This window comes from Typopeltis vanoorti, chromosome 12 (assembly GCF_054136105.1).
Source record: "Typopeltis vanoorti isolate ZY-2024b chromosome 12, IOZ_Tvanoo_1.0, whole genome shotgun sequence".
NCBI lineage: Eukaryota > Metazoa > Arthropoda > Arachnida > Uropygi > Thelyphonidae > Typopeltis > Typopeltis vanoorti.
The window spans coordinates 43,527,889-43,543,385 of record NC_143560.1 but is presented as its reverse complement, the minus strand read 5'-3'; the positions used below and the strand labels follow the sequence as shown (position 1 = coordinate 43,543,385).

Below are 15,497 nucleotides of genomic sequence, written 5' to 3'. Positions count from 1 at the left end.
TATTTTCTAGCATTTATGATGAATCTGTGAAACTCAATGTTAAATTCGAATTCGTCTGGCATTTTTAGTGATATTTTTGTTTTTGCATCCTAGAAAATCAATGACATTTCTTTCTGTTGCTAATTTTGCTTGTTGAATAAACAGTTTTCAATTTCTGGCCATTTTGCCAGTTTTCTGAGGAGATTGTGTTTTTTAGAATTCGCTTCTATTAACTGCTGATCTTGTTTCTTCCAAGTTCATACCATTTTTTCTGTAGGTGGAGGCCAAAGTGCTGCTCTGCTGCCCTATTGCCATTCTTTTTTGCATAGTCAATTACACTACACTTAAATGCAATGATAATACTATGTCTGTGCTTCATAGAATCCATAGGTTATAAAAAAAAATGTAAATATAATAATGTATTGGTTACTAGTTTAAATACGACTGCTAATGACCGTGCAACTATTCAAACCGATCACACATTAGTGACAAGCAATGATGCACCGTAAGATGCACATGTTTATAAGACGCATTTGGCATTCATCCTAATTTTCAGATAAATTTTAGGTACAAAAAAGCGTTTCTTATAAGGTGGAAATTATGGCAGATCTGAACTTTTTGATATTAAGATAGGATTGAAACAAGGAGATGCCCTTTCAACCATCCTTTTTAAATTAGCATTAGAAAAATGTAATCAAGGAATTGTAAAAGATAACAAACAGAACAGTAATATTAGGATAATACCTTGTTGGAGAAAATGCTGAAGACATTAGAACAACATTTAGAAAACTCAAAATATCTGCTGAAAAACTAGGATTACAAATTAACCAGGATAAAACTGAATATTTAAATGTATGCAGAAATCACAATCAAGGGGGAAATGCCCATTTTACCATTGATAACCTGAAATTTAAAAGTGCCACCTGCTTAAAATATCTTGAAAATGATTACTCAAGATAATAAAATTAATACAGAAATAAAAGCTAGAATACATGCCTCCAATAGATCTTATCATTCACTCCATTATCTTGCAAAATTCTAACAAGCAGAGTTAAAACAGAAATATACAATAAAAGTGAATCAATAGACCTATTGTTTTGTATGGAGCAGAAACCTGGAGCATAACAGACCAAGATGCAAAAGCATTGCAGATCTTTGAAAATAAAATCCTCAGAAAAGTCTATGGATCTGTAAGTGATAACATAACAGGTGAATGGAAAAGACATAACCAAGAATTATATTGAACTCTACAGATCTCCACTTTTAGTTGATGAGATTCAAGCAAGCAAAAATAGATGGCTTAGACATGTTGAAAGAATGGGTGAGGAGCAAATGACTAAACAAGCAGTCAAGATGAAGTCTGATAGAAAATGACCACAGGTAGACTACGGATGCATTGTGAGAATAATTTCCAAAAAGGCTTAGATGAGATGAGAATTCAGAAGTGGAATAAAAAAGCTCAAGACAGAAAGGAATGGAAGAAGCTGGTGCATGCAGCTAAGAACCTTAGAATGGCTGAGGAGCAAATGACTAAACAAGCATTCAAGATGAAGCCTGATAGAAAATGACCCAGAGGTAGACTACGGATGCATTGGGAGAATAATTTCCAAAGACGAGATGAGAATTCAGAACTGGAATGAAAAAGCTCAAGACAGAAAGGAATGGAAGAAGCTGGTGCATGCAGCTAAGAACCTTAGAGGTTCAACTAGCTAAAGAAGAAGATTTTGGTTGAGTGCTGTGTGTTTCAGCTGTTTTAACTGTCTCTGCGATGTTTATTAATAGTGTTGTGCATTTTTAAAAGTGCAAACAAGCTGATATTCATAGTGTTTATTCATTTTGTGTAGCTATAAAATGGATACATCTCCAAGAAAGCATTCAAAAATATGTACTCTTTCTTAGCACACACCAATGACTCAAAGACAAATTGCCAATGAGTGTAGTAGTGGCTTGGGTACTGTTAATGTGATTTTAAAGAGGTTTAGGGAGATAGGTACCTTTTTTTTTTCTGAAAGAAAAGGAAAACTTGACTAGTTTTCCTAACTAGTCAAGATCGTTTACTAGTTAGGAAAAGCAAAATGAATCCAAGATTGTCTACTGTAAACTTAAATAGACTTGGCAGGTAGTGGGATTAATATTTTTCACATGACAGTCTGTTGAAGATTGTTGGAAGCAGGAAGCAGGAGAGCAAGTTCCCTATGTTTGCAAAGCAGCGGCTGAGAAGACCTCCTACCCACCTTCAACAAGCTCCTAAACACCCAGCTAAACAGATGTTCTGGGATTGTTTTACATATGGTCCAGGATCACTCATGCCTGGCAACGGTATATGAAAAGTGACCGATACATAAAAATGTTGGCGAAAATTAGTGGTTCCACAGATCCAGAAATACAAAGCTCATCTTCCAACAGAATCTTGCTCCATGCTACACTTAAAAAAAAAGTGAAAGAGTTCCTCAAAAATCACAATATCGAATTACTTCAGTGGCCAGGTAACTCTCCTGACATTAACCAATAGAAAATTTGTGGACTATAGTGAAAGAAACTTGGAAAATTAAATTATGATACAAAGGATAACTTAATACAACCATTATAAAAGTATGGTTTTGAGATGCAGAAATAAGAAAAATGTGTTCTACATTGGTAGATTCATGCCTAAGTGAATTAATGAACTTATTAGGAACAGAGGAGCACATAAATTATTAGGTAAAGTTGGAGTTTGATTTTTGTACTTATTTTCTTGCAAAATTAAATTTTTTCTTTAAAATGTGAGTGTTCGGATTAATCCGTTCGCTACTGTATTTAATGTGTTCATATTTAAATAACTTATTAAAATTTGATAAAATTAAGGAAAAATAAATATACTGCAGTCTGCATAGTCTACCTATTAATTTAAAAATGAATGATTTTTTATCTTTATATAATTCAAGGTCTCAGAAAAGTATGATACTCTGACATGCTCCAATGAATGTCAGTGTTTACAGTTGTTAATTTAATAGCCAATATAATACTTGCATTTAATATGATTATCATTTTGAGTGGAAGTGCACATTATCATCAGCAACAATGTGTTATCTAAATCAAATGTCATGAATGATATACTCATGGGTGAGATGAGCATTTGTCTGAATATAGTGATGTTTGAGTTTCTCAAGTATTGTAGCTTACAGCTGATGAAGAAGTTTAAAACATTATGCCTAAAGATGATGGGATTATGGGACTGATATGAATCATCCAAAAAACATAATCACAATGGGTAGACACTGAGGGGAGAGAGAGAGACCTTGTTCAGCAAAATCTCTTCATGCTATACATTTTCTTGACAGCAGTTATAGTGAACAAAAAAATTTAAAATAACTATCATGTTGTTGTGTAATCAAAAAATACAGAAATAATCTTTGGAGATAAACTTTACATAATTAGGGAACTTTTCAATTTTTCTTAAAATAAAAACAAAAATAAAATTACCTCTGTCAGAATTGTATCAACCACTTCTTTCTTCAGGAAATCTAAAGATGTCATAGCTTCATTTCTAATAGCCATGTCTGATGCACGTTTATATATCTAAACACATTCCAAATAATAATAAAATTATGCAGTTAATCGAGAGAATATATTTAATATATTCATATTTAAAGAACTTGAACTACTCCTGACAAGCAGTAAAATCAAGAAGATTCAATGAAATTACATCTGAAATATATCCTTCTGCAAATTAATGTAAACACAGATAATACATTATGAAAAAGACATTTTTTTAGAAACTACACTGAAAATGAGAGATCTTATAAACTTAAGACTCATTTCTCCATTTATATTTCTGACTTTTGGTGGTGTAGCTACAATTTTTTGGCTGACAGTAATAAGCAATCAGTAGATATCTTAAGTCACCCTTACAGTCTTTGTAAATTCCTCTTAAGCACTCTCAACTGCACCATCAAACTCTTGATAGTACATTGAAAGTTGGATAAGATCCTTACAATGCAAATGATTTTGTGATTTGGTAATTAATCCACTGGAATTAAACAGTGTCCAACTGGGACAAATTCTATTCCAGATATGATTTGATGTAGTACAGATTATGCCAGATGGCCATTGCTCAGATTGCAATCGTTTTACTGTACATTAAATATAAGATGTGTGAATACTCAAATTGGTAATTCGGAACAGTTTACACTTAATGGGATGTGATAAGGAAGTGTCTCATCTCCACTGCTGTTCATTGTGGTGATGACTAGTGTTCTTAGATACAGTTAACCACCAAAAAGAAAAAACAGCCACTTCTGCAGATGATCTCAGAAGGAGAGCCACAAAAGTGGACTAATGGAACAGTGAGAGACACAAATATGGGTTACAAATTAAAGCAAAGAGAGAGCATCTTAAATCACATAAAAAAAACCATATAAGTTAATGGTGTTTAGCTCAATGGGAAAGTCTTGAAGTGTAGTGAAAACTTCAAATATTTGGGAAGTGTACTTTCTAGTGATGGAAGTTTAGATAAGGAGATTTTTTTTTAACAGTCTAGGTAGTCTATTGAGACAGTGAGGTGCCACCACTGAAGTAGACGCTTTTGATTAACAGATGTTATTTTTTGCCCATTTTATCTTATGTAGCAGACATGGACACTTATTAAAGAGAGACATGAGTAGAATACAAGCAATGAAAATGAGTTCATTGCTTGTATTCTACTAATACAATAACTATTCTACTGAGGTTAATGTTATAAAAAAATAAGGAAAGATAGTATAAGAAATATGGACATTAAGAATGTTTTGGGGTCTGCAAAATGTTCAATAAATGCTTGTTGACTAATGCTTAAAGTGCTTGTTAACTCATGCTTGAAGTGGTTTGGAGAAATGAGGAGAAAAATTAAGAACATATAAAATGAAAATTGAGGAGAAAAGGACGAGAGAAAGACCACAGAAAATACTGAGACCACACAGAAGATTCAGAAAAAAAAAACTTGAGCGGAAGTGTTTGCTAAAAAAAGAATATAAGGGGTTAAAAAGAATAAAGAGAGCTTTCAACTGCCTGACCCGGCAGTTTCTGTTGGAGCAATGGATGATGATGATCTAATAACAAGGATCTATATTTAAGATTTGTACACTTGAAAAAGACAGCACAAGTTGCAAAGGAGAAAACTTCAAAATTCTATGGTTGTATGTATGATAATAAAAAAGGATATTATATAGAATTCATAGTATTATTTAAGTTATATGTCAGCAGTTAGAAGACAGTTTGATATAAAATCAGGTGTAGCAAAAGGCACACAAGGATATCTCCACTATACATGACGAATAATCATCATCTATATGGATCACACTATGAAGGAAAGTGACATTAAAAAAACCTGATATAAAAATTAGAAATATATTCAGCTTAACTTATTTTATGCAGATGATATTAAACTCTTAAATAAATCTAGTACATGTCTTCATGATGTTTTTCAACTAAATTAAATAACTGCTATAACAAATTTAGCAATTAAAATCGACAATAAAAAGACAAACTAGAAATCATCACTTCATTCTCAATAGGAAAGCTACCAAACTTAAGTATTTAGGTAGTTTTTAGTGAACCTAATGAATAAACATAGAAATAAACAGAATAAGCAAAGCTGGCATGGTACAGAACAAGTTAATAAATTTATAGAGTAAGAGAAAGAAATTAATGAAAATACTATACAAGATTTTCAAACAAATTCTGACCTGTGAATCAGAGAGTGCTGTTAGAAATAAAACAGTTTATGAAAAACTGTAAGGTTTACAGATACAAGAGTTTTGAGAAAAATTAGAGAAGTTAACAGACAGTATCAATGACAGACATCATATTAAAAATTAAGATATTACAAAGGCAACTAACATTATTAGCATTCAAGAATGTGATTTACGGTGGTACGATACAGTCACCTCTCAGAGCCCCCTGGTTGGAAAAACATGCATCTTTGAATCCATCTATGACTCGAAGAACCTTTATCAGGTGTTTTTGATTAAAGGTGAGTTAGCCAGTCTCATATGGAGGTTGAGGTTTTTCTCCTAGAAACTAGGTTTTTCATCACTCAAAAAGAAGCAAACCGGTCCTGTGAACACACACACACATCTACAGACATAAAATACTTATCCTTAGACGAATTGCAGCAAAGGAATGGCTTGCCCAGTCCTTTGCTCCAACTTGTCTAAGGATAGATGAGAAAGGCGTGGTTGGATAGTGATTTAAGCAGGGGGAAAACATTAAAAAGATTAATAAAATCTGTTTGATGACAGAATAGCAGGAAAAAAACACCAAGATGTAGTCGACTGATGCAATTAGAAGTGAATATGTGTTAGAAGAATGAACCAAAACATTATGATCTGACAATACTAGTTTATACACAATACAGACTAATATGGAGAAATTGCTTGATTATTCTTCTGAATTATCATCATCAAATTCCTGACATGTACCCTCAAGGGTGTACAGGATATGATAGTACTACATGAAAAATTTACATCATTACTCACTTCCTATCTACAATTTTCCTCCAAATCAGTCTGTTACTTGTCAAGACTCCAACATTATCAGATCTTATATTTCTATCATCTAAGGCACTTTGTACCATATCAATCCACCTATATCTTGGTCTTCCTCTGGGTCATTTTCCTGCCAGCCTGGCAGAGAACACTTGTTTTGCTAATCTTTCCTCGCCCATTCTCTTTAAGTGACCATACCATCTGAGATTAGCTCTGCTAACACATTCCTGGATGCTGACAATGTCAAGTTCTTTCATAATATCCTCGTTTTTAATATGATATTGCCATTGATGCCATCTGTTCACGCCTCTAATCTTTCTCAGGACTCTCATATCTGCAGTCGCTAGTCTTTGGTCAAGTGTTTTACTTCTAAATCAGCTATCAGATCCATAAGTTAAAATTGGTTTGAACACTGTCTTGTATACAGCTAATTTAGTGTTTCCGACTAATATCTCTCTTATTCCATTTCAATTGACTGCCTACCATACTAGCTTTGTTGATTCTGTTGTCTATTTCCATATTTAATTTACCATTTTCACAAAAAATAGTGCTTAAGTAGCTGAAATGTTTTACATGTTCCAAAAATTCTCCATTCACAATGCAGTTGACATTTTAAACAATTCTTCTACCTATTTTCATTGTCTTTGTCTATTTAATGCTGACCTTCATACCATATCTATTACAACAGTTATTCAATTTAGTCAGGGAATCTTGCAAACTTGTAGCAGATTTATTTAGAAGTATAACATCGTCCGCATAAAGCAAAGAGCTGATATTAACATCTTCAATTCTGATATCATGTTTAATACCGCTTTCCTTCATAATGTGATCCATATAGATAATGAATAACAGAGGGGATAATGTACATCCTTGTCTCACACCAGATTTGACATTAAACCATCTTCCTGTACTTCCTTCAATTCTAACTGCTGACTTACAACTCAAATAAAGACTAAGTATTGCTTGATATAATGCCCCATTGTACTATATAACTGTAGCATATTGAATAGCTTCTCTCTCTTGGAACCTTGTCATATGCCTTTTCCAGATCGACAAAACTTAAATACAGATCTTTGTTATATTCCCATGCTTTCTCAACTATTTGTCGTAAAGTAAGGATCTGATCCTGATAGCCTCTATTTAGCCTGAATCCAGCTTGTTCTTCACCAAGCTTTTCTTCCACAATTCTTCTCAACCGTTTCTCAAGTATACTTGCACAGATCTTCCCAGGAACACTCATTAGGAAAATATCTCTGTAATTCTCACATTCCGTTTTATTTCCCTTTTTATATATGGGTACTATTAGAGCTCTACTCCAATCATCGGAAATTTGTCCCTCTGTCCAGGCTTTCTGAACTATGCAGTGCAGCCACTGTAAGACTTTTATACCACCATACTTCACCATTTCTGGTCGAATATCATCTTCTCCTGCTGCCTTTCCACATTTCAAGCCTTTGATGGCTTTTTCTACTTCAAGTATGGATATGTATTCCTGACTGTATGCCTGTTGAGGGTTTTTTACCACTGTGCTATCACTGCTTGTTTCTCAACCTCCTACAATTTCCCAATTTGTAGAAGGGTGAGAACCTTCCTACAAATTGGGAAATTGGAAAATTTGAAGAGAGAAATGGATAGATTAAAAATAGCCATATTGGGAATTAGCAAAATGAGATGGAATGGAACTGGAGACTTTTGGAGTGGTGATTACAGAATCATTTATTCAGGTGATGAGACAGAAAAAAATGGAGTCGCGGTGGTTCTCAATAAGGAATGGGGAAGAACAGTAATCAACTCATTAAATGTAGTAGCAGATTGAGAATGGTAAAACTAGAAGCAAGACCAACAAATATTACAATAATACAAGCTTATATGCCTACTAGTGACCACAGTGATGATGAAGTTGAGAGAGTATATGTAGATATTGAGAATGTAATCAAACTCCAAAAAGGAAGATAATCTTATTGTCATGGATGATTGGAATGCAGTCATTGGTGAAGGCAAAGATGGTAGAGTGAGGTGGGAAAGTACGGACTTGGATGCTGAAATGAAAGAGGAGATAGACTTTTGGAGTTCTGCCACCAATTCAATCTGATTGTTACTAATACCTGGTATGAGGTACCAAAAAGAAGAAGGTATACTTGGAAAATGCCAGCGGATATAGGAAGGTACCAAATAGATTATATTATGACAAGAAATAGATTTAAAAATCAAGTAAAATCATGCAAAAGTTACCCGGAGCTGATGTTGACAGTGACCACAATTTAGTTTTATTGAAATGTAATCTGAAATTTAAAAAGCTGTCACAACCAAGGAAAAGGCCCAAATGAACATAAATAACCTGAAAACAGAGGAAACCATAGAAACTATAAACAGCAAACCGATGAAAGCATTAAAACTGGAGAGAGGGAAAAGAAAAACATAGAGGAAAAATGGACTCATTTGAAGGATACAATCATCAAGGCTGCCAATGACTGCATAGGATTAAGGAACAAGCAAATAAAAAAGCCATGGATCACCCAGGATATTCTAGATCTAATAGATGAAAGAAGGAAATACAAAACCTCCCTAAAGGAAGAAAGCAAAGACAAATATAAACATATAAAAAAATATGATAAACAGAAAGTGTAAAGAAGCAAAAGAACAATAGTATACAGAGAAATGTAAAGAAATAGAAGATCTAACAAAGACTGGGAGAATCGATAAAGCTTATAACATTATAAAAGAAATAAGCCAATAAAACAAGACAAGTACAATTATCAAAAATAAACAGGGGAACATACTTAGAGATAAGGAAGAAATTTCGAAAAGATGGAAGGAGTACTTAGAAGATCTATATAGTGGTAAAGATCTAGACGCCAAGGCTATAGAAGATGAAACAAGACTTGATGTGGAAGAAATTGGTCCAACTATATTAAAAGATGAATTTGAATGGGCACTGAATGAATTGTCAACATCCCTTCAGAATTAATAATGTACTCAGAAAACATGGTCATACCTTTTCAAGATCATGAAGGATGTTTATGAAACAGGGATCATCCCCAAAGATTTTACACAATGCTCTATCATACCTATTCCTAAAGTAAATAATGCAAACAAGTGTGAAAATCATTGAACAATAAGCTTAATATCACATGCTTCGAAAATACTACTCACAATTATACAAAAAAGACTAACAAAGAAGGTTGAAGAATATTTTGGCAATGACCAGTTTGGATTCAGGAAACAGCAGAGGGCAAGAGAAGCAATCCTAGCTCTAAGAACAGTTAGCAAAAGAAGATTTGAGAAAAAATCAAAATACTCAGCTCAGATAGTCTTTCTTGACTTGGAGAAAGCCTTCGATAATATTGACTGGAACCAAATGTTTCACTTCCTAAAAACAATAAAGGGTAGATTGGAGAGATAGAAGGCTAATATTTAATCTTTACAAGCACCAAGAAGTCCTAACAGAAACAGCCAGCAATAAAACAAAAACCGCAATAGCAAAAATACGTAGAGGTGTAAGATAGGGGTGCTCTTTTTCACCTGTATTGTTTAATCTATGCATTGAAGATGCAATAAATAAATTGAAAGAACTAATACAAACAGGAATTAAGATAAATGGAATGGATATTAACTGGCTACAGTTTGCGGATGATATAGAAATTATTATAGCTGATAACAAAAACAAACTGAAAGCCACCTTGACAAAGATGGAAGAAATTTTCACACGGTACAGCCTAAAAATTAATTATAAGAAAACAAAACTATTAATTACAAGTAAAGCAAATCCATGAAAATAAACCTGGAAATAAATAATAACCTAATACAACAGGTATCCTCTTTAAATATCTTGGAAGTCTTATCACAGAAGATAGAAGAAACCAATCAAATATTCAAGCACAAATAATCTTAGCCAAAAAAGCATTCTACAACAGAAGAAACATTTTTACCTGTAAAGGACTTAGCATCCAGCTCAAAAAAAGGCTAGTGAAAATATACATATGGACCATTGCATATATGGTTGTGAGGCCTGGACCCTAACAAAACAAGACATCAAAAATTGGAGCATTTGAACTTTGGTGCTGGAGAAAGACGAAGAAAATTAGTTGGACAGAAAGGAAAAGTATTCTAAATACAGTTAATGAAGAGTGGTCATTAATGAAACACATCAATAAGAGAAGAAAATGCCTAATTGGACACCATTTAAAGCATGGGGGACTGTAGAAGGAAAGAGGCCACGAGGCAGACCAAGAATTTCTTATATAAATAACATAATGATGCTAACTGGTGCTAAGAGTTATGAAGAGATAAAAAGGAGGGCACAAGACAGGATGTTCTGATGTGCTGCTATAATTACCAATCTTTGGATTGATGCACCAAAGAAGAAGACTGTTGTTAAAGTTGTTAACCACAAAGATAAAGTTCTAAATGAAGTGTCAAAGTAGTTAATAATACATTTTTCCATAAACATGACAATCTTACTGATGAAATGGAAAAATAATAAATGGTACATACTGATGACTACCCTGGTTGGTGTGTTCCCTTAAACACGTTCCCTATTCATAATAACTTTTTAATTTGTGAAAATTATTCCAAATTTTTTGTTTGTGTATCTAACATAAATGCTTTATTTACATCATTTATGCTCACATATGACTGCTTAAAAATGTTATTAAACTATTACATGCATTGCATCTAAAAGTGAAGGGAAAAAGCAGCAATTCACTATATGATGGTGGTCTAGAATCCAGTGAGTCATATGACCATGGTATGCCTATAATTTAATGACTAGCAAGACCTAATTTAGTTGTGTTCATACGCATTCAATTCACGTATCTCACTATATAACCTTGATCTGAAAGCCAAAATCTCAAGCATCTAAATTCAATTTATTTCATGTGGGGTTTCCCCTTTTCCTCACATGTCCCTTAGGATGGGTTGAGACCTCCTAATGAGGGATTAAGTATGTATTTCATGACCGTAGATCTGTGCATCCACAGGGCAAATTTGCCTGCTCTGGGGGATGAAAAACCCAAGTTTCTGGATGAAAAAAAAACCCTCTCTCCGTATGAGAGAGGGTTTTTAACTCACCTTTAGTCGAAAGAGAACAGATATAGGTTCCTCACATTTTGGACAGGAATCGAACCCAGGTCTTTCCGACCAAAGGGCTTCTTCTATGCTGATGGAGCTACGGAGTTCTAAATTAATCAAAATTTATTACTGAAATGTGATAAATCTTATAAATTTTTATGACGAACATTACAGGGTTCCCAAAATCAATATACCAGCATAACTACTATTTTGCTACAGCAATCAGCAATCTGAGTATGCTGATAAACGTTAGGGCATCACATGTTGATTCATTATTCGTGGGAGGTACTGCCAATAAATATACTGCATTTCAAATTACTTCTATACTAATATTTCATCTGATATCAATAGAAAATTTTGTGCATAGAAATTTCTAGCATAAATGATATTGTAAAATAAACAAAATTCATCATCATCATCATCATCAAATTCCTAACATGTACCCTCAAGGGGTGTACAGAATATGATAGTACTACATGAAAAATTTACATCATTACTAACTTCTTATCTACAAGTTTCCTCCAAATCAGTCTGTTACTTGTGAAGACTACAACATTATCAGATCTTATATTTCTATCATCTAAGGCACTTTGTAACGTATCAATCCACCTATATCTTGGTCTTCCTCTAGGTCGTTTTGCTGCCAACCTGGCAGAGAACACTTGTTTTGCTAATCTTTCCTCGCCCATTCTGTTTAAGTGACCAAACCACCTGAGATTACCTCTGCTAACGCATTCCTGAATGCTAACAATGTCAAGTTATTTCCTAATATCCTCATTTTTAATATGATATTACCATTGATACCATCTGTTCACGCCTCTAATCTTTCTCAGGACTCTCATATCTGCAGTCTCTAGTCTTTGGTCAAGTGCTTTACTTCTGACCCAGCTATGGTTCTTTGGTTCTGTTATCAAACACTCTCATTTTTTCTTGAATAATCTTTGTGCATTTTAGTCTACAGTTCACATCTGAGAACTGCTCAACTTTTATTCGCTTTAAAACTTTCTTACATGTTATTCTTTTCAATATGAAATTCAATTTTATCCTGCTCAAGACTAAATAGTGATCGCTTCCAATTTCATATCCTCTGTACACTCTGGTGTGCTGCACCAGGGAGAAAACATCACTATCAACAATGACATAGTCAATGAGACTTTTCTTATTCCTTGCCTCTTCTCTCCATGTGAGTTTGTGCACATTTTTATGTTGGAACATGGTGTTAGTTATAACCAGTCCATGTCCTGAGCAGAAATCCAACAGGTATTTGCCATTATTATTAGCTTTGCTCTTTTCTCCAAATTTTCCCAAAATATTTTTGTATGTCTCACAATCATTTCCTACTCTATTTAGATTCCCAACAAGGACCAACTTATCCTTTTTCATTGTGTCAGTTCATTTTTCTAAAGCATCAAAAAATTCCTCCACTTCTACCTTAGTAGAATCTTCTGTGGGACCATAGGCACAAATAAGTCTCATTGTCCAATTCCCCAATCTGATATTTGCCCACATTCTACTCGAGACTGCCTGCCATTCAAGAAGATTAGCCTCATATTTTGTGTTGAATACTATGGCTACTCCTTCTTTTCCTTGATTGTCATTGCCTGAATATAACATTTTGTATTTATTGCTCAGAATGATCTCACCAGTTTCTGTCTTTTATGTTTCAGTCACCCCTATTATGTCGATCTGGTACTTATCTAATTCTTCAGCTAGCTTCATTTCTATGCCATTCAGGCTTCTTATGTTGATAGTACCGATCATTAACTCTGGTGATGTTGAGTTGGGGTATGCTTTCATATTTGTTCCAGTAACTGACTTTTCGCTGTTCGCCCTGGTTCCCTGGCAAAAACAAAGGGGGCCTTGTTTAACCGAGCAACGCCCCAGCTGGCATGAAATTTTGTCATGTCGTACCATCATTTTCTATATTGGTTTAAGCCAATAAGAATACAATTTGATCGACTAAATTCCAAATTGACAGCCCATCCTCGTTCGTACAGTATCCAGATAGTTACCCAACAGGGTGCACCATGAGAAGGTGAGGATTGGACATTAGGTCAAAAGCTCTGGTCGGTTCTCCATTCCTTTAAAGGCTATGTGGAGGTCTCCTCTCAGTTATACAGCTTTGACCCTTAAGCACTCCTTTTTTTTTTCCAGTTTGATGGGAATGTTGGAAAATTTTCAAGTTACTCGTCCTGTAAGTAAATATTATTTTTATGGCTATTTAGCCGATTTTTGTTTAAGATTACCCTTTTTTTATAATGTCACTGGCATTTTACTCAATTTTTAGGGCATTACTGATGTTTTAGATATATATATGAAGAATATATAGAAAGAATAAACAAAATTTAGAATTCCAAAATGCATTCTCCATTAGAACTAAAATAAATAACATTCCCATCAAGCTGAAAAAGAAAAAAAAATAAATAAAATATAGGTATTATTTCTGGAAAAATTTCCAAGTTACTCATCCTCTAAGTAAATATTATTTTTATGGCTATTTAGCCGCTTTTTGTTTAGGAGTACTTTTTTTATAATGTCACTGGCTTTTAACTCAATTTTTAGGGCATTACTGATGTTTTAGACAGATATATAAAGAATATATGGAAAGAATAATTTGGACATACCTTTGTAATATGTTGCTGGTTGTCTTTATTCAGTTGCATCGAGCATATGGCAATATACATTTATCTGCTGTTCAAGTATGACTGAAAGGAGGAGGAGGGGGGTTGGAAATGTGGGGAATAGAGAGAGAGAGAGAGAGAGAGAGAGAAAGAGAGAGATGTGGGAGAATTATAGGTAAGGCAAGAGGTGTGTGTGTGAATTTTAACCCTTATAAACAAAACTCAGGTTTATCTGGGTTTTGTTTATAAGGGTGGGCAGAATTCTTTGGGAGGGAAGTGAAAGATAGAAATTTTTGGGGATGGAGAAGGATATGATGGGATAAGATCTGGGATGAGAGTAACGGGATGTGAGCCGTTTCGACAGTGCGTCGTCTTCAGAGCTCGTGTGGAAAGTGGAGGCTATGTCATGCCAGCTTGTTGTTTTTGTCTTTGGTGTGTCTGTGTTGTATTCTATTGCTCAGAGTCGTGACCTAATTTTTAAGTTTTGGAGCTTCCAACTCTAAGAGATTATGTAGGGGGTGGTGGACGTTTATTGAGTTTTTGTCACATTCTATGGCTATCGTTTCCGATAGTCTAAGCACTGTTTCGTTTTCAAAACTTAATTCTGTGTGTCTGTAGCTCTTATATCTGTCTAAAACATCAGTAATGATGTTTTAGACAGATATATGAAGAATATATAGAAAGAATAATTCGAACTATGCATGTCTATTATTATAGCTTTGTCGATTTGTGGATATGCTTCTGTTCAAGGGCATGCTATTTCTGTTATTCCTGTATTTTGTATTATGTTTTTCTTTTGGTTGTTGTGTTTTTTATTGTTAAGATTCCAGAACATCTTAACAATTAAAAAAACTGAAAAAAAAAACAGAATAAAAAACACCAAGCCGGCATGACAAAGCCTCCACTTCCCATATGAGCTCCGAAGACGACACACTGTTGAAACAACTCGCACCCTGTTACTCTCATCCCTGATCTTATCTCATCATATTCTTCTCCTTCCCCAAAAATTTCTATCTTTCACCTCCCTCCCAAAGAATTCTCTTCCTACCCTTATTAAAAAAAACCTGGTTTAAAATTCAAACACACCTCTTGCCTCACTGATAATTCTTCCACGTCTCTCTTTCTATCCCCCATATTTCCAACCCCCCCTTCCTTTCAGTCATACTTTAACAGCAGATAAATGTATATCGCCATACGCTGGATGCCACTGAATAAAGACAACCAGCAACATCTTACAAAAGGTATGTCCAAATTATTCTTCCTATATATTTTTCAATCTGTCTAAAAAATCAGTAATGCCTAAAAATTCAGTAAAAAGCCAATG

At 34.2% G+C, this 15,497-nt stretch overlaps 1 protein-coding gene across 1 annotated transcript in view; it reads right to left on the bottom strand.

Moving 5' to 3' along the window:
* Nup160 (nuclear pore complex protein Nup160) overlaps positions 1–15,497 on the bottom strand; it is a 361,484-nt gene that overhangs the window by 255,255 nt on the left and 90,732 nt on the right. The window contains exon 11 of the mRNA XM_090401602.1: positions 3,442–3,537. Within this exon, the coding sequence (XP_090257728.1) occupies positions 3,442–3,537 (96 nt within the window). The remainder of the gene's footprint in view (positions 1–3,441; positions 3,538–15,497) is intronic.